The sequence below is a fragment of the Misgurnus anguillicaudatus genome, chromosome 21 (genome assembly GCF_027580225.2).
Source record: "Misgurnus anguillicaudatus chromosome 21, ASM2758022v2, whole genome shotgun sequence".
NCBI lineage: Eukaryota > Metazoa > Chordata > Actinopteri > Cypriniformes > Cobitidae > Misgurnus > Misgurnus anguillicaudatus.
Genome location: NC_073357.2, coordinates 51936406 through 51955167, shown reverse-complemented (window position 1 = coordinate 51955167; position 18762 = coordinate 51936406). Strand labels below are relative to the sequence as shown.

General features: G+C 37.8%; 1 protein-coding gene across 5 annotated transcripts in view; it reads right to left on the bottom strand.

The window, feature by feature from the left end:
• Positions 1-18762, bottom strand: part of kcnip4a (potassium voltage-gated channel interacting protein 4a) — a 245740-nt gene that overhangs the window by 147403 nt on the left and 79575 nt on the right. The window contains exon 1 of one of the 5 annotated variants that reach the window (XM_073859361.1): positions 5760-6419. The exons of the other annotated variants lie outside the window; for them this stretch is intronic. Within the exon in view, the coding sequence (XP_073715462.1) occupies positions 5760-5847 (88 nt within the window). The 5' untranslated portion in view covers positions 5848-6419. Of the gene's footprint in view, positions 1-5759; positions 6420-18762 lie in introns of those variants that run through there. 5 annotated transcript variants of the gene reach the window in all.

The window sequence follows — 18762 nt, the reverse complement described above, 5'->3', positions numbered from 1 at the left end:
TGCCTGGTATCAGACACTCTTCTGCAGGCAGGGGGAGGGGCGGTGCTGTGTTTCCTACCCTCCACCGCCACTTTCAGAGTGTGCTTGTAGCAGCTAGGAGGCTGCTCAGGTTGCAGCAGCAGTACAATTTGTCCAGTTAAAAGTTGTTCTATCACTAAAATAATTTTAGAGACATTATTTAAAGACTACATAGTGTTGCTTTAAGTTACGAAGCTTTTGGGAAATGGCTCGTAAGTCTAAGATGATTCGTACGATCGTTTTTAGGATCTACTTCCTTACGATGTTTTTGGGAAACCCGGCCCAGCATGTGACTTTGAATAAAGTGTCAAATGTAAAAATGTTCCTTATTCAAAAATTTATTCCGGGCCAGACCATAGTCCAGTGATTAGCTTTCACTGTATTCACAGACGGGCCTGGAAATCTGTATGCTCTGTAAGTCACACATCCGATGGCCTGAAGCATAAGAGGCCTCTGGCAGTTTGTGGCCTCTGGGCATTGGCCTTCAGAGCCAGCCAATAATACAGCCTGAGCATCAGTTCCTGTTGGGTACAAACATCATGACATGATTTCTCAGAGGACTCAGATTTCCAGCTGGATTCTACATCAAATCCCATTAGACTCAGCCTCAGGTCCGGCTTTACAATTGACTTATTACGAAAGTGATCGATGACTGATCACATAAATAACGCCTATTGACATTCAGTGCCTGTGAATCACTTGCTAAGATAAGGGAAAAAATGTTGCTAATGTCATTCAGAACTGTCTTTATCATTTAACATATTTGTATCCCATTTTATATGCTAAACCCTTAAAATATCACACAGCTGCTCTTTCAATAAAACAAAATAAAGAACTTGTTTTTTTTTAAAGGCACCTATTATGCAAAAGATAAATGGAGATAAATGTGTGTTGGCACAACCACCCTACTGTACGATGAAAAATCCCCATTAATCCCCATTAAACCAAAGCAGTCTCATTAGGTTTGCTGCTCTGATTATCTTGTTAATGTGACATCACACTGATAAAGCCCCACAATGACAGTCCTGCATTAAAATAGTTTCTGTCTTAGCAAGTTGTACTCTGTCTGCCATATCTCAATAGTGAGATATTATTGTCTCAGACTGTATTCATAGGAATCAGATCTACACTGTTAGACTTAACTGTAATTTCTACAGTTACTTACCACAAAATGCCCAGTAAAATCCATCATTTTCTTTTACAGTTCATTACTGTAATATGCATTGCATTATGGGTATTAACATTTAATTTACAGTGATTTACTGTATTTTTGAATTTGCGGTAGACTGCTGTAAAACAACAGCAGTAGTGCTACTGTAGTTGCATAAAACAGTGCTATAGAAGCATATAAAATGGAAAAATAAAATATCTCTATGAAATGAAATGCATTTTATTTGTTATGCTTTGAGCAGTGAAGCAAATTTCAAAATGTGACATGTTTTTCAGCAGTGTAAATTATTTATTGAGAATTGTAGATAGAAACAAGAAAGGGATTATGGATAACTGCTTGACCGTCAGATTTGAACTCTGACCTCAAGACTTCAAAACACTAGTGGCGCCAAGATTTCGCTCCTCGGAGTGTCTCTTGCTGAATTAAAATGAAAACAAGCTGCTTTGCTTTTCATATTAGCTAACAGTCTTGAAAAGCTTGTGCGCCAAGTCAATGTGATCAATGTGACGGATGGTAAAGTGACACTTTGTAGTTTTTCAACCTTCATAATATATTTTCAAGACCCATGTGATGGTACATCAACTTAAAATAGGTTGAATGACATGTCCACAATAATAATAATATAATAATAAACTTTATTTTCTATAGCGCCTTTAAAGTGCACATCTCAAAGCGCTGTACAAAAACAATTAAGACAACAGAACACATAATAAAGATTAAGATTAAAGAGACACCATAGCCTGACGGGATCTGTATTAAAACTAGGTTACAGTAAGGGAACTGCGGTATGGGCATCATACGGTAAAAACCATGTACAGTTATGGTACTGTAATGGCGCAGTTACAGTAACTGAGTTACAGAGTTACCGCATATATACAATAAAAAGTCTAACAGTGTACAGTATTTGAACTGAAAGCGCTCATTGTCTCTTTTGGTAAGGGAGGAGCTGTAGCTCATTTGGTAAAGGTACAGATGCATTTTTTGCTCCACATAAATAGGGGAATTTTGGACATGCTAAAATGATCTGTGGGATATTTTGAGCAGAAACTTCACAGTAGAGGTCTTCACAGGTCCACTTAAAACCCGAGGTCCGACCTAAAACCTGAGCGAGTTTGGGTCTTAAAGTTTCATGTGTGCCTCAGACACAGGTCGGGTATTATTTTAGCGGCATCAGGTCCCGGGTAATTTAAAATGAATGTGTTTTTGCCCAACGGACCAGAGAAGACCTGAATTATCTCACAGGTGTGCACCGAGTCCTTTTCCAACCCCTACTATGTTTGCCAAGAGCGCTTGCGACATCATGTGGATAGCAGTACGTTAATTTATATTTTAATTTTAGCGGTTCTCTTGGTGTCATCATCACATGAAAAATGAAAATAAATGAAGCAGCGGGCCACCGGTGCATCGGGTTAAAACAATTGCCACTGGGTCGGGTCAGACTTGGGACTAATTGTCTTGGGATGGTCTCAGGGTCTTTCTTTAAAAAAAGATTTATGCACCTCAGATTCTGGTAAAAAGTGTCTTGAGTCGGGTACATTTCTTTATACCTGAGAAGATCAATTAAATAAAAAATTTAAAAAATCGATTGCTGAATTTGGGCCTTTTATTTATTATAACAGTTAACTTTGATTAAATACGATCCTTGTATTAAATACTCATTTAAGACTCAAAAGTTATTTTTTTCTCTATTTAAAGTGTGACCAGAAATAAACTAGAGAAAATGTGTATAAAGAGAAACAAGATCACTGTTCTTCTACTAGTTACCGAAGGCTTACTGTGTCAGCTGAATCAATACAGCACCTTAACAAGGATTTCAAACACATGTAGAAAGCCTGAGGAGTCTGAAAAGTTGGCAGTCTGTCAATAATAAAAATAATTTTCAGTGACTCAGCAATACAAGAAACATTTGGCACCATCCAAGTGAGCCTTTCCAACGCGTTTAATTCATTATTGATATCTTCTGGTAATCATCACCAAACAGTAGAAATCAATATCAGGATAAATACATTTTTGATGGACTTGACCTTTAATTCGATTAAATTACTATTTGGCAGGGTGGAAGAGCATTAATATAGAGGCAGAATTTAAGCAATAAAAAGTGAGCAAAACACTTGGCAACCAGAGACCTTTTTTTAAAACCATTCCTGCATAATTATCCTACAATTTAAGTAACATGGTGTTGCAAATTGTTTTTTAAGCACCAATTTTGTTTCAAAACGAAAAGATTGAAAGAAATTTAATTCTAGATAATGCACTTTTGTTTAATTTAAGCACGTTAATTTAATCTCTTTTAAGAAAGTATTTCTTTTTCAGGAATTAAAGGAAAATACAAATAAAAAAACTTACGACAAACAATGTCTATAATCCGCTTGACTAGTATATTTAAAGCTAAAATTGAGTAACTAAACCAAAATGTGTAACATCATAAACACTGAATTAGAAAGCATACTTTGGGTTCACATCATATGTGAACATTATATAGTTCTTTTAACATTAAATATGTACCCCAGCTGTCACTGGGGCAGTTTGCCAGTAACTTACTGTAGATTTAAATGTATGTTATTTACTGGCAACAGTTTGTTCAAAGATAAATGAACATTAACAAAGATCTTTACAAGAAAAAATATAAAAAGTAGAGCATTATGCAAAGTGTTTCTGGGAACCAAAATCAGAAAAAAATACGGTTGATGAGGATTTCTGGTTCCCAGAATGCTTTGCATTAAGCCGTTTTTTCTAATTGTATTCTGTAAAGACCAAGACTTACTGTTTAATATTAATTTTTCTTTGAACAAACTGTTGCCAATAAATTAGATAAATATACATCAACAGTAAGTTACTGCATAAGTACAGCAATTTTTTTACAGTGATTGATTTACAAATTATTAAAATAATACCAATTTGAATAAAGAAGACCAAAATATGACTTTGCACATCAAATTAACCTGCACTTATATAATCACCCATACATGCAATATCTTCTAAAAAACACAACAACCCAGTAAACCCAAGAGTTTAATGTGGGAAAGTCTGTTGCTGTCTGTCAATGATTATGATCAAACACCGTATCAAACCACCTACACAAATCCACTTAAACTAACCCACCCGCATAACTCAAGCCTTTACTGATGCTCTCTTTCTCTTTAAAAAGGTTACGTGCTGTGACACACAACATCCACAACACAACTACAGTACGAATCCATCACTATTCATAAACACAAGAGCAGCAGAGCAATGCATGCCAGTCTTTGCAAATCCGATGGTCTTTGTTGTCAAACACACCCACATACCGCAGAGTACAGAGCAGTTATATACCTCAGATGCAAAACAGATACAGTAAAATTTAATAGACGACCACTGAAGAGTAAACAGCACAGTCGGATTCAAATAAATAATATCACACATTAAAGCCATCAGTTTGTGATTTGATTGACTACAGCGAAACTTCTCCGACATGACGAGTATTATCATAACCAGAAAATTGCAATGCTTTAAATCAGATATCATTTTATTAGATTATTTTAACTTCTTCAATGTAAAAAAGTTCTGTAGAAATTACAGTATTTCTGGGTATTACTGGCAACTAGCTGCCAGTAACTTACTGTAGATTTTACATTTATGTTATTTACTGGCAACAGCTTGTTCAAAGTTAAATTAAAATAAAACATTTTCAGTCTTTATCTTCTACAGTAAGTTACTGGCAACCAGCTGCATAATTACAGCAATTTTTTACAGTGTTAAGTAAAATCTTTTGACATCTCATTTAAACTTATAAAGTATAAAACCAGTTCGAGATGCATTTCATTTTAAACTCTTTTTGGTGTGGTAAACCACAACAAACTCCATAAAATAATACAATAATTTACAATAGTTTGTAAACTTTACAATAAGGATTACAATAATGTAAAAGGGATAAGAACATATAAACTGTATGCATTTGCTTAATCTTTAAACAAGCTTTTGTAGCGTATGTATTTGTTTCTTTCCAGGAAATGCAGAGAAGACAGCTAGTGTTAAATAATGAAAAAGTAAACCATTGGTCAAGGTCAACCTGGTCATGTATTTGATTTGATATACTGCCCTTTTCCTGGAAAAAGTCAATAAATGGTTGAAATATATAGTCTACTGGCAGAACACATTTACATTATTTACAGTCATCCTGAGAAAACTACAGCACTGTACTGTAACCAGATCCAAGGACAGAACAACACAACTAAAAATACTGCAATACACAGACCCGATCCCAGACTGAAACAGCTGACACATTAATTCATATTTGGCAAATGATGGGGAAAATTTGTTTGCCTAATTGCCAGTAGACTGGGATTAATTGAGCTGATTAAAGAGATTAGGGAGAAGATAGATAGCAAAGGTCGGTTTGAGATACGGCTGCAGGTTGTTTAAGCAGTACTGCCTCAACTTACTGTACACATGCATATGTAATGTTCACCAGCACCAGATGTCCTTTCAAATAGTCACGTTCTCACCAGATACACACCACATACATCTAACAATACACTAAATATCCATACTGATGAAAGAAAGCAACTTTGAAAAAAGCTTCAAACTTTACCTGAATTGAGTGTACCGGTAATAAGTCTAAAGAGATACTGTGCAAACTTCAGAATCTCCCTCTTGCATCTCTTTCTGCAGCTGCTCATGTTGACAATCTGGATCCTTTCAGCGCTTTAATCCTCAAAGGGTTTGACAAGTCCCTCTTTTCCAGACTCCTGCCCGAACCTGCGAGTCTGCAAACGCCGGCACATGCAGAGCAGCTCGCAGCTCCTCCGGCAGAGATGCTGTCTGCGCGAGGGGGGTCACTCACTGTCGCCGGGTCATAAATATTTCCCTGTGTGTCCCAGAGGTGCCGAGCGCTCCCTTGTAAGATGTCTCCCGTCTCTCTCTTGAGCTCACACTTTTTGTTTCACTATCTTACACACACACACATTTTCAGTAGACCGGCTGCTTGTGTGTTTTAGCACCATCTGTGGCTGTTTCACCCTCCACGAGCGCTGCTGGAGAGGCGGGGTCCAGCGTGGCCCAGGGAGGAGGGGCAGGAGGAGACGAGAGTGGACGAATCGGTGATGACAGGGCGATTATGGAGCTGTGGTGCTGACAGTTACGATGCTTTAACACTTCTCTGACTCGGTGTGACTGCTTCTCTAAGTGCCCCGAGATTGAGAGTGAACGATAACAAAAAAAGTGAAAGAAATGGAGAAAGCGTGGGACGCTGAGGTGAAAGATAAGAGACACTGAGCATGCCTGGGAGAAGGTGAATAGGACAGAGGAGAGATATGGAGAAGGGAGATAAAGGTAAAGAAGAAAGCACGTGAAAAGAAATCGACACTAAAAGACAAAAGAGGAACAGAGATGGAATGAGGTGTGAAAGAAAAGCAATAGACAGAATGTAAGAGAGAGAATGAAAGAAAGAGAGGGAGAGAGAGCAGCAGTCCTTGAAGGCAATATAAGCAAACAGAAATAGAGAGAGTGAGGGAGAAAGAGCGAGCGAGAGAGAACAAGTAGCACACCTTTACTTTGAGAATGGCAATCTCCCTGTAGACAATAATTGTAAAGATCCATTTTTTAGAACCACTAAATGCCACCATTGTCAAAAATAAGATAATGATATCGACCAAATGCATCAAGGAGGTTTACTAAATAAATAGAGACCGCATTTGAGTCCTTTATTTAGAAAGTCAGTGCCACGTTTTTGGAAGTGGAGATTTTTGCATGTACTTTTTTGCAGCGAAATACAGTCAAATTGTTAAATACCAATGAAATGTGACATTTGTGGAAAAAGGCGTTTTAGTTACTGACTAATAACTTTTTTATTGCATTAAAGTGAAATGACGCAATCTACACACAGAGCCTGATAAAAAAAATGCAAATTTACGGGAAATCATGTCAGATGTGCTTAGGGGGTTTTGCATCTGAGCTCTTGAATATTTCCCTAAAACACATATTTATATATCAAAATGACATTTAAATATTTATTCCTGTAAAATTATTTTTCATGCCTTAAAATGACTTGAACATAACTCTGCACCCGTGCTTCATTTAGTATATGCAGATTCATGAATATGCAAATAAGCAATGGTGCTCACTGAAGAATTTGCATTTGGTTTATCCTAAAGCATATTAAAACAACACCACACACACTTATAATCAACATTTAAAACTTAATTTGAACCACAGGGGGACTTGAAAGAATCAAAATTAGAAAAGCTTTATTCCTTGTGTGTGTTTGCAAAAATTAAATGGCGGCCAAGATAGCGGCTGAAGCAAAAGTAAGGAAACGTTTTACACCTTTTGATAACATTTCTGGCGCAAAATTATTGTACTTTTTAAAAATATGGGATAAGTTATCACAAAGGCGATGTCTGTTTATATTTCAAACAAAATTCCATTATGCTGCCTGTAAAGGCTGTCCGAATGCTTTCCCGGAGCTGCCTTCATGCCAAGTCATTGCCTCATGAGATAACGTCAACAAGTCAGCTGCCTTGGGTTTTGGATGGAGCCAATGGCTTTTCTTTGGCTATAGAAGCTTCCAGTACACACATTTAAGCCAATAACAAGAAGGGCAATACTAGAAATTGAGGGACATATCTACTGCTTCGTTCTTATTGGTAGTCGCTTCAGAAATTCGCTCAACATTTGCATAAAGTTAAACTTTTCTTAACTTTCTCGCATCGCTCGACATGCCCATATGGTCGTCAACGGTCACTTTCTGTAGCTCTGCTACTGTTGGTTGCTTGCTGTCTGAATGGGCCATTGTAGTAAATCACACACAGAATTTTGGAGCATGCAGCCCATTTATACTTACGACAGCTAATAATATTAATGATAAGATTAAAATTATTTTTAAAGTCATTTTTATGCTGCGTTTACACCAGCCTCGCTAGAGGCGGCAAAAACGCGCTATTCGAACATTTGAGTTAACTCGCTTTATTCGCGCATGAAATTCAAGTCATTCGAGACATTCACGCTGCAAAATGCCTAATTGTGTCTTTGCATTGACTTAACATGTAAATCACCCACGCTTGCCGCCTCTACCACGACTGGTGTAAACGCAAAATTACAATGCTTTCCTCACAAAAATCAATCTTGGGTCAATTACTGGACAAACAAGAGACATTTTTATTACAGGCACACCGTAGAACTTTTTGGCCACTAGGGGGCGCTAGACATGTATTTTTTACGTTTAGCGCCCCTAGAGGCCACAAGCGCCGCAGCACTGTCGCAAAGGGGAAGAAGACATCTCTTTAGGTCACAAAGTCCGCGGTGTGCCTTCCAGCATGTCATATGAATAGAATTTCAGGGGTTTTATTTTTTCCAAATGCCAAAAGATCGCGTAGCTCACGTTTACAAGCCAGTTGTAACGGTGGTTGCTTGGTTAAAGTTTATATAAAAAATATTGCCTTAAAGAGGAATCGATTCCGGTTCGCCCATGTCGTAGGTCCATGACACTACCACGACGCTACAGAGTCACATGATATAAGTTACTCTCTACACTACCCAAGTAGCCTCCAGCAAAACTCATGTAAAAAAATATTAGTGTTCGGGCGCCAGACAGCACTTATATATGCAAGCAATATAACACTGCTTACTAGTCCAAAAGCATGACGGCCAAGTCAGCATCGGTCAGGACCCCCTCCACCTCCTTTAGTTCACACCAGCGAGCAAACACTGGCCCAATATTGATTTCTCATTCTGGTCTCCTCCGACAAAACCTTGGGTTTCTTTTTCTTAATTGCTGCTTCGGCCATGACAAAAACATCAGGAAAAGAAATAGTTGCGCTCTCACATCCGAATTTGAGCAGTCAAATTTTGTAGTTCTTTTTGTCCGCGGGTTACCTGAAACCCCAAGTTTAAAAGTACGAGTAAAAGTGATAGTCAGGCGGTAGACATGTCATTCAACCTATTTTAAGTCGATGTATGAAGGTTAAAAAACTACAAAGTGTCACTTTAAACGTAAATGACATCAAAGCAAAATCTAAATGTTTTCACGTATCCCCTGGAAACTCATCATGTACTCCCTCGCGTGCGTGTACCCCCAGTTGGGAATCACTGGTTTAGATCACATCACAATTTGAAAGCGTGAAATTCATGAAAAAATGTCAGGGTCACATTTAAAATCAAATTAATAAAAAGACATTGTATTTTGCATGCAGTTTATAAAGTTTTTAAATGCAAAGCATTTAAATGCTTTAAAATTGCAATTCAACTGTTTTTAATGCTTTATTAATGCCTAATTATGATAATTTTCAGTGTTAAGTATACATAACATGCATCTTGGGGCTGTTTTCAAGGAACTTCAGATGATGTTTGAAAGTTTGTTAACTTTTGTAATGCCACCGACTGTAGTTTTTAATGTGTAAATATTGCCATTAATAAATTAACTGAGTGCTTAACCTTGAAAATAATGCACAATGCCGGCCAGCATAATGGTCCTAAATTTGTTTCCTTCGAGCAATTAACTTTTTAGATTTACATATTCCATCATAATTACATCCACTGCAATTACTATTCAGTGTAAAGCCTCACCCTCAGTATCTGTGAAAAAAAATCTGATGATCTTTTAATATGTTAAAATAATTTCATTAGCATTCCAGTGCAATCTCAGGATCATTATCGCAGCTAGGTAGAGAAAAGCCACTGAAAAATGAAACGATGAAAGATGAAACTGCTTGCATTGTGTGTAAAACAACAGTCGAGTCCCATTGGTCATTTCCCAGTACAGACGGGCCTATTTCAGGAAGAGCACTCAAAATGAAGAGCATTTTCCACAAGTGACATTCTCTCTCAGAAGATTTAGACCTCTCGCTGTCCCTGGTGCTCTCAAAAAGGAACGGCGCTTCCGCAAAGAGGCGTGTTGCTCTGAAAGGAGCTGTGGGTTGTTGACATGAGAGAAAAATGTGGGTGAATGCAGAGAACAGATTTTCCATTGCGATTAAGCTCCAGCGTGTGTGCACGCTGCCTGCCAGTACGGTGTACATTTGCTAATACTGTTTCACAGCTACACGTTTTATACGACCTTATGAGTATCATACCAGTGAGTCATCAACTATTCATTTACTCACATTATGAATAGAACAAGACATGGCATTGTAGCATCCGGTACCAGGTGCTTTTAAACATGCTTTGTTTGACTGTCATAATCTAATTATGAGACCAGGAGCATCAAAGTTTGATTCACTGACTTTCCCTTAAATTTCAATTTTTTACATCAATATTAAAGATATCAAGGTTATATTTTCACACAATGTTCTTTGCATTATGAAGAAATCGCAAAAATTACTTTAGCTGGGATTTCTAGCTGTTTACCGGTTTATGGTTATACCTCTCCTTTGTATTAAACCATGTGTTTACAAGCATTTTAGTGTTCCTGTAGCCTGACTGATAAAGCATTGCGCTGGCAACACAAAAAGGGGATTAAGGGGTTCCACACACATCCTGAAAAGTGAAGCCAAAACATTTTGATTGCCCCTGGTGGCTGGCTGCTGCATAGGTCATAAACCCCATTCTCTCCATGTAAAGGGGACGTGAGCCAAACGTAAAAATCGAATTACTGTACACTTCAAAATAAATTTTCCCAACAATGGTTTCTGTTACTTAAGTAATTTTTTAATCATGTTAATGTACATTTAAATGTTTGATTTTTGATGTTTGGTTTAAGTTGGTTATTACAGTATGCTAACGAAAAGGGGTGTGATGATTTGATTTGTGTAACATTTCATTCCATTGACTTCCATTCATATATGCATGCAAATAAGTCAGATTGAAAACGCAAGCTTGGGCGACGTTATTTTGCAAGTCGCTGCATAGCAAAGTTTAAGTCTGGTAAACTTTAACCTGCAAATTCGTATCACATGGATTGTAGTGGCCAGTACAAAACCAGTATCTCACTGCGCAACATTTCTCTTTACTGAAAAGCACACATGGACGAGGCCAAAGATCTTATTGATGAGCTGGGCAAAACTTTTGTGTTATTTTCTAAATGTCAACAAAAAACTACTAAAAGAATAATTGTTATGCATCCCTATTCCCAACACAAAGCAGTACATACTATTAGGGCATAGTATAAGTAGGCGAATTTGGGTGCAGCTTTGCTTCAGCAAGACTTGGAAAGAACTGCAAATCTCCATTAACTCTTTCCCCACCATTGACGGGTTATAAGGGAAAATATTTTCATAAAAAACATGTTCCTGATGAGTTTTTATGTTAATCTGTAACACCGCAATTATCCACTAGATGGCTATAAAAAAGCTGAAGCCAAAACGTTATTTACTAATTTTAAACTCTGTGTATGTTTTGATAATCGTTCTGAATCTGATCTCTTATCAAATTTCTTTACAAAAATGCAATTATTTCAATTATTATTAATTATTATTTTATTAAAAAATTATTTTTTTAAGAAAAATACACATATTTAACAGATTATAAGCAGAAAAAATATAGATGGGATGAAACTTTTTTTCCCATTTTGTGTGTTTGTTTGTTTATTGTTTGTTTGAAAGCAAAGAGTCTTTCATTTGATATATTTGTATGTTTATATATTTTAGAAGAAAATTTTCCTGGGAGGCATTTTGTGAAACTTTTGTGAAAATCACAAAAAATGCTGGCATGCAACTTTTAAAAAAAAGGCTGGCGGGGAATGAGTTAACCAATGTTATTCGGCTAAAACTTAATTTTGTTCTCTCGTAAGTCATTTCCCAAACCACGACGTCGGACTCGAAAGCATACAGAGCTAGCCTGGGTGCCAGCCAATCTTAGCCCCGCCCACAACATTTTGAGAAACGGGAAGATCGGTCTGTGGTTTCACCGTTGAGGAGCTACTATGCGAGTCCCAAAACTGGCCGACGAATCAAATTGTCAGGGCGGGCTTTATACGATGATGGACAGATGATCAACAGTAACGTATCAACCACGTCACCAAAGAGCGCGAGTGTTGAATCTGTTTACAACGAAATGGCTGCCGTGGTAGAAATCAGATGTGTGGATTCTGACATTGAGTCTGTTCTAAAAGATATCGACAGAGCATTGATTTTAAAAGAAGAACAGAGAAACGCGAGCAAAGCATTTGTTGATGTTTTTGCCGTCCTTCCTACGGGATTCAGCAAAAGTTGTCGCACTTATGAAGGATCAAGTTAAAGAAGCAACTGAAATGGGTATCACGGCGATGCAACTCGGTGTGCACGACGAGATGGATATAGCGGTCATTGCCAGCTTCTTTTCGGAAGCCCGGAATCGTGGGGAGACATGCTAGGCTCCGATATTTTTCAAGCAAACGTAATGGGTATCGTCGTAGATGAAGTTCAACTAATGTACAAATGGTAAGAGATAGTCTTACTGTATGACTTAATGTGATATAAATGAAATGTTGTAAACATAGTAGGTGTTGATGTACGTTAGCTAACTCAGACTTGTAGTGTGTGTCATTGTAGCGAAATAACTAGCAGTTCGGTCAGGCTGCAAAAGACGTAACGTACGTCACACACTCCATTGCTCTGATTGGTCATAGGTCTATCCAATTGAGTGCAGAGGCATTTTTCGGTTGAGACACGCCTCATAATTATAGCTCAATGGAGCGGTATCAGACTCAAATTCTGACTAGAATTGAGTATGACAACGTCAGGCTAATACAGAGCAGTTGACTGCCGAATTGCTCTTGCGGTATTTTGATGTCATGCGCTTGTCGGTTCTTGTGACCATCACACCTCCTTTGTCTTGTCCTCGAATCAAACATAAGCGTAATTTTTAAAGAATGATCATGTGACTTTTATGCACGTCAGGTGACCTTTGCAATTTTGCGATATATTCCTTGTTCAGAGTGCCTGGAAAACCACCTAACCCGAGTGTAAAAACGTTTTTGTGATAAATGGGAGTTACTGCAAAATTGACATATTACACTTTTGGGCACTTTTTAATTAGCTATTTCCAATAATGGAAAACGCATCAATGCGCGTCATCGGTGCAAGATGTCAGCTGCCATTTTTGAGGAATTTAAGCTTTGTTTTTTTTTTACAAAGTCTATGGAGATGCGTCATCCTGACTGTATTTTTTTACAGTCTATAGTTTGATCACAGGTAACGCCTTTACTGCTAAAGTGTATTAACTGAAAACCCTATAGGTCTCTTAAAAAAAAATATTTGGCAATGTAGTGTATGATGCTTTATATTTAACGCTTAAGCCAAACACCACTTATTTACATAATCTTGCTCATACTTATGATTCAATTCCCACACCCTAAGTATTAAAAAGTCTACACCACATTGTATGTTTACTACTAGTCACCACCAACAAATGCCCCAGCAGCCACCCAACACACAACCATTTGCGAAGAGGTGTAACGGCTATTATGAATACCTTTTGCAATGCAATGACATAAACAGGCTTTACAGAGTGCTACCAAAAATTTCTCAGTTCAGCTTTATTTTTAGCCTCTATTAGTATCTGTTGGGGGCGGAGTTGTCTAATTCAGACCAGACCTCCACAAATGTTCCTCATTAACAATTAGCAGCTGCTACGCAATCCGCAGCAACAATCAATCAGCATTCAAGCTGAATGCAGGCAGATATTGAGGATGTGCCTTACACAGAGCAGGAGAGATAAACCGAGCGTGTTAAAAGAGCACGTCGGTTACTGGTGTGTGAAAACTCGCTTCCGCACTTCTGTGAATTTATCCTGCCATACACACACCTGCACATAAAAGCAGATGCTACTGTATTTCACACTCCACAGAAAGCACTGATGCTGTGACTGACAGCCTAACTAAAATCTAATACTGCTACCAATAGCAACAATCCTTTTCCATTTCATATTAACCAGATTGATTGAACTGTTTCTGGTGTAAAGATTGACCTACTGCACAAACAGCTTAAACCAACCTGTTTTGATCTCACACATTTTTAAAAATTAATGGAATAAGCATTTCTGTAGGCTAAAGCTATACTTCACCTCTTACTATGTTTGATTGAAGTTTGCATTTGCTGAAATTTATTTCTACTTCAAGTTCGTTTAGTACTGTTCACTTTTTAAATCATAAAGACCTTTCTGTTTAGTTATAAAATCAAAATTAACCTATTAATAAAATTAATATGTTGTAGGGGGGAGCTAAAACAATATAAGACTTTCCCAAACACATTTTTAAATAGTGTCTGTTATAGTTGCCAGCAAAGGACCCAGGTATGAATTTTTGTCAATATCGCGCACACCCCTAGGCTGCATAAATGCGCAAAGGTAAGCTATTATTAGAGTAATAAGTTATTTTACACTTTTATGCGCATGCCCAGTTACGTGATTGGTCATGTTTCATGCATTTATGGTGGTGTATAGTGTGGATGAAGATTCTTTTTAAAATGCCAGTATAAACGAGGATCGTTTTCATTTTAAAATGCCGTTTTAAAACGCAAATGCTCTAATATAAATGTCATGTCATTTGACTTGGGAGCGCAGGTCACAGGATTGCTGCTCCGCCTGAGATTGCAGATCCCCCGGACACATTTATGTCTCTTTTATGGGAACATTGTGGTTTTCCAGTGGAGTACAGGAATGAAATTCGTGTCGTAGACAAATCACACACAATCTGTCGTAACTTTGTGTGCGTGTGTGTGTGTGCTTGCGTTGGCGTGTGTGTGTGTGTGTGTGTGTGTGCTTACATGCGTGTGTGTCAGATCCGGTTAACCCAAGTGTATGGAAGAGCGCGAGATCATTCTCCAGAACAAAAAACTGTAACAAGACGTTGTCTGTCTGAGGTAAAAACACAGGGTTTACACGTTTGTTGCTATTTTAATCGCAACAGTGATTTAATTTGTTTATATTTGCCTGTTCACAAAGTTTGCATGTTTAATCGCCTCCACTGTCAGAAAAATTCATCTGTTTCATCTGTTTCATGATGTTAAACATGTAAAGTCATGCATGGTCTCTGTTCATCTGTTCTCAGTTTTACAAATAATAAACACATTTTAACTTGTATGCTCGTTTTGTAAGTTCATGATTAAAACTGAACATGTAAACAAAAACAATTATTATCATTAAAGCATGAAATGACGGATAATAAGTGATGGCAGAATTTTTTAAAGTGAAAAAGTCTAACACGACATCTGGTGTGTGTGTGTGTGTGTGTGTGTGTGTGTGTGTGTGTGTGTGTGTGTGTGTGTGTGTGTGTGTGTGTGTGTGTGCGTGCGTGCGTGTGTGATTACCTTGATTAGTTCATTACTGATAATAAACCCACATTATACTCGGATTTACAGATTCATAGTACATTTATTTCATGCATTAGTTGACTTCAACAGTAACATTTTCAGCATTTTAGCTAAGGAATGATATTCATCACCTGATAAACAGCTATTTACAGTCCTGCATTACTACAGTTAAAGTTTGATTTTAAGTTTGTTTGCCAAATAAAGAAAGTCAAGTTATTTTTGTTGTTATTATTAAGTTAAGTTAATCTATTGTTCCTTAGCATTGCTGGTAAAATGACAGAAACCCTACACCCACAGCAAACCGAATCGGACCGAACCGTGGCTCAAAAACCGTTTGGAACCGTGCAATTGGTGTATCGTTACACCCCTAGGCGCATGGTTGGCACGTTGCTATTTTGAGGCAACTAAAAGACTACGCCATTGACCAAATAAAACCTTGTCTAAAGTCAATGGCGCAATATTGTTTTGTTATTTAATGAGCGCGTTAGTAATATGCGCCAATTAACGGGACGACAACGCGGGTTTGCTTATTACACACTCCGCTATCAGCACAAAACCGCTTTTGAAATATGAAAAATTAAAGGATTAAAATGTAAAAGAATGTAAAATTATTATTGAGTCTCTTGGACATAAATGAGGACCGATTGTGAGACGTTAGAAGACGTAAAGAGCAGGTTCACCTGTAGCCTGGTAAGTAAATAAATGCTTTGCTTTAAACAAATGCATCTATTTTTAAATATTTTTTAAATGCTTCCCCACAGATTTATTGTATATGATGCCTCTGTACCTGTGGATATGGTGAGATGAGAAACATTTTAAGTAATGCTTTTTAAAACACCCATGGCGCTGTCCGAGTGCTGAAATGTTTCGGCTCTCCTCACGTTTGTAAATTCTTTATCTTTTGTTTGTTACAAATAAAGTATTTTTAGAGTACAAACCTTTTCTTGCATATTTACAAATTATTTTATGAGATTACAATGATTATGTAGGATATCAATACATTTACAGCAATTAAAAGCCTGCTATTTTTACTTCCACGACTGAAAGAAAACGGCTTTTAAAGGTTTTAATCCAAAAAATATCAATTTCAATAAAAATGAAAACAACACATTTTTTTTACATTATTCTTAAACTGGTGGTCTTCTTCCTCCACTTAGTTTTTTAGTTTAAAATTCCACTTTCTAAATAGAGATTAGGCATGGCGCCAGGTGCAACTGGCTTTTAAAGGGGAGGAGAGCTGAGACTCTCATTGGCTTATTGCATGTTACGCCCAAAACACACCCATTACTCATTACGGGAATAGGAACAACACTTTTAGGCTGTGCGCTTGGCGTATAAGCCGTTTTTCCTGTCGTTAAATTAGCAAAAGTGGAATCGGACACATGCGTTTAGATCGTGCGCTTTAGACAATGCGCTTAGATCATTAAAATAGGGCCCAAAGTGTCTTTATTTTGACAACTATCATTAGTGACACTAGTGGCGCAGAAATTACACATTTCACCTTTAATGTCAACAATCAATTGAAAAGGACCTGAAATCAAACTGATCAGAGTTTAATGGGTCTCATGGTAGCATTTGAAACGGTCTCTTAAGCCCAAAGACAGACAACCTGACATACATCACCTTTAAAGCTTTCCTATTGCAATGCAAAACGCCTATAGTGAAATGTACTCTTCATACAAAGAAATCCAAGAGCCTTAAAGGCTATTAGTTCTGCCTGCATTTACACGGATCTAAATGACTGTGACAAGACAGCAAAAAATCACTAAAAATTTTAAGTTTGAAAAAAGCCATCTTAGCTTTATCCTTCATCATTATTATCCGATTCTGAAAAATGATGCTGACTATAAGGAAAATAAGAAGTCGTCCATCCCATTATTTCAATAAAATCATTATGTTTACAGTTATAATGGCTGAGTGTAATGGCGTACAGAAAAGTGATTTCACATTTCCAGCATGTGATGTGTTTAGCTACGTCTCCAGACACAGGCTAATGGCGTTCTCATCTACTGCCTGTCCTTTAGTGTCCTTGAGAGAGTTGTGTGGCCTGGTTTCCACTCCGGCTTTACACGTGGCACAGCAAGAAACAAGACTCACTGACTTATTATCACTGAAATATTAAAGATGTGGTCCTGGTTTTAAAGCCTTTAGCATCGGCAGAACAAGCTCTTGGCCCAGTGAGAGAATAATACCCACAACCAGTGGGAAATACAGAATACATTATGGGGTTACAGGAATGAGAAGGCAAGAAAGAACAGACAGACTAAAAGCAAAAATAACTTTTTGATATCAGGCAATCTTAAAGTGATAACAGGCTACCAAAACCCCAAAATTAACAGAAATAGGAAGCTATAGCAAGTATGCAAAAGAACAATATTAAATCTGATTATTACACAGCGCCCAAAATGCTTGATTCTGATTAGCCAGTGGCGACACTCCAAGGTTTGTTATGTAAGGGATATTGTATAGGCAGCCGGTAGGAATGGGAATGGGTTTTCTTCACAGGAAGTTAGCATTTCTTAAAAACAAGCTAATAAAATTTATCAAATCAATATTTTGTGTCCATATAGTGTGTTTAGCCATGTGGCTGTGTAATAAGTAGGGTAATGTACAGCCAACCGGTTGTTATCACAAATGTATTCCTTATTATGCTGGATTCACACCAAACGCGGTAGAGGCGTCAAAAATTCGCTATTCGGACGTAGTTGGATGCTTGAACATTTTGATTTTACTCACTTTATTCGCGCTTGAAAGACACATGAGAAATTCTAGTCATCTAAGACATTCACGCGAAAATGTGCATAATGAAAGTTCACTACTAGAGCAAGCTCCTGATTGGTTAACGCGGCACGATTTTCCGCCACATTTCAGATTGTTTAACTCGCGCGTTTCCCATGATAACGCTCAATTCGTGCCATTCGCGTGAACTAGACGCCTCATTCACACCGCGAGACCTCCAGACGCGCGTAAACGCGTCTTTATATTGACTTAACATTGAAATCACTCACGCTTCATGCCTCTACCATGGGTGGTGTGAACGCAGCATAACCCTGCGTTTACACCAGACACGGTAGAGGGGGCAAAAATTTCGCGCGTAGTTGGACTCTTGAACATTTTCAGTTTACTCGCTTCATTCGCGCGTGAAAGCCGCGCATAAAATTCTAGTCATTCGAGAAATTCCCGCTGAAATTCGCATCATGGGAGGTGCTTCTGCGACTCTGCTCGCTTCCTGTAATCACGTCACTACTAGAGCAAGGTCCTGATTGGTTAACATGGCACGTTTTTCAACCAAACACTAGATTTTTCAACTCGAGAGTTTCCCACAGCAACGCTCAATTTGCATCATTCATGTGTCTTTATATTGACTTAACA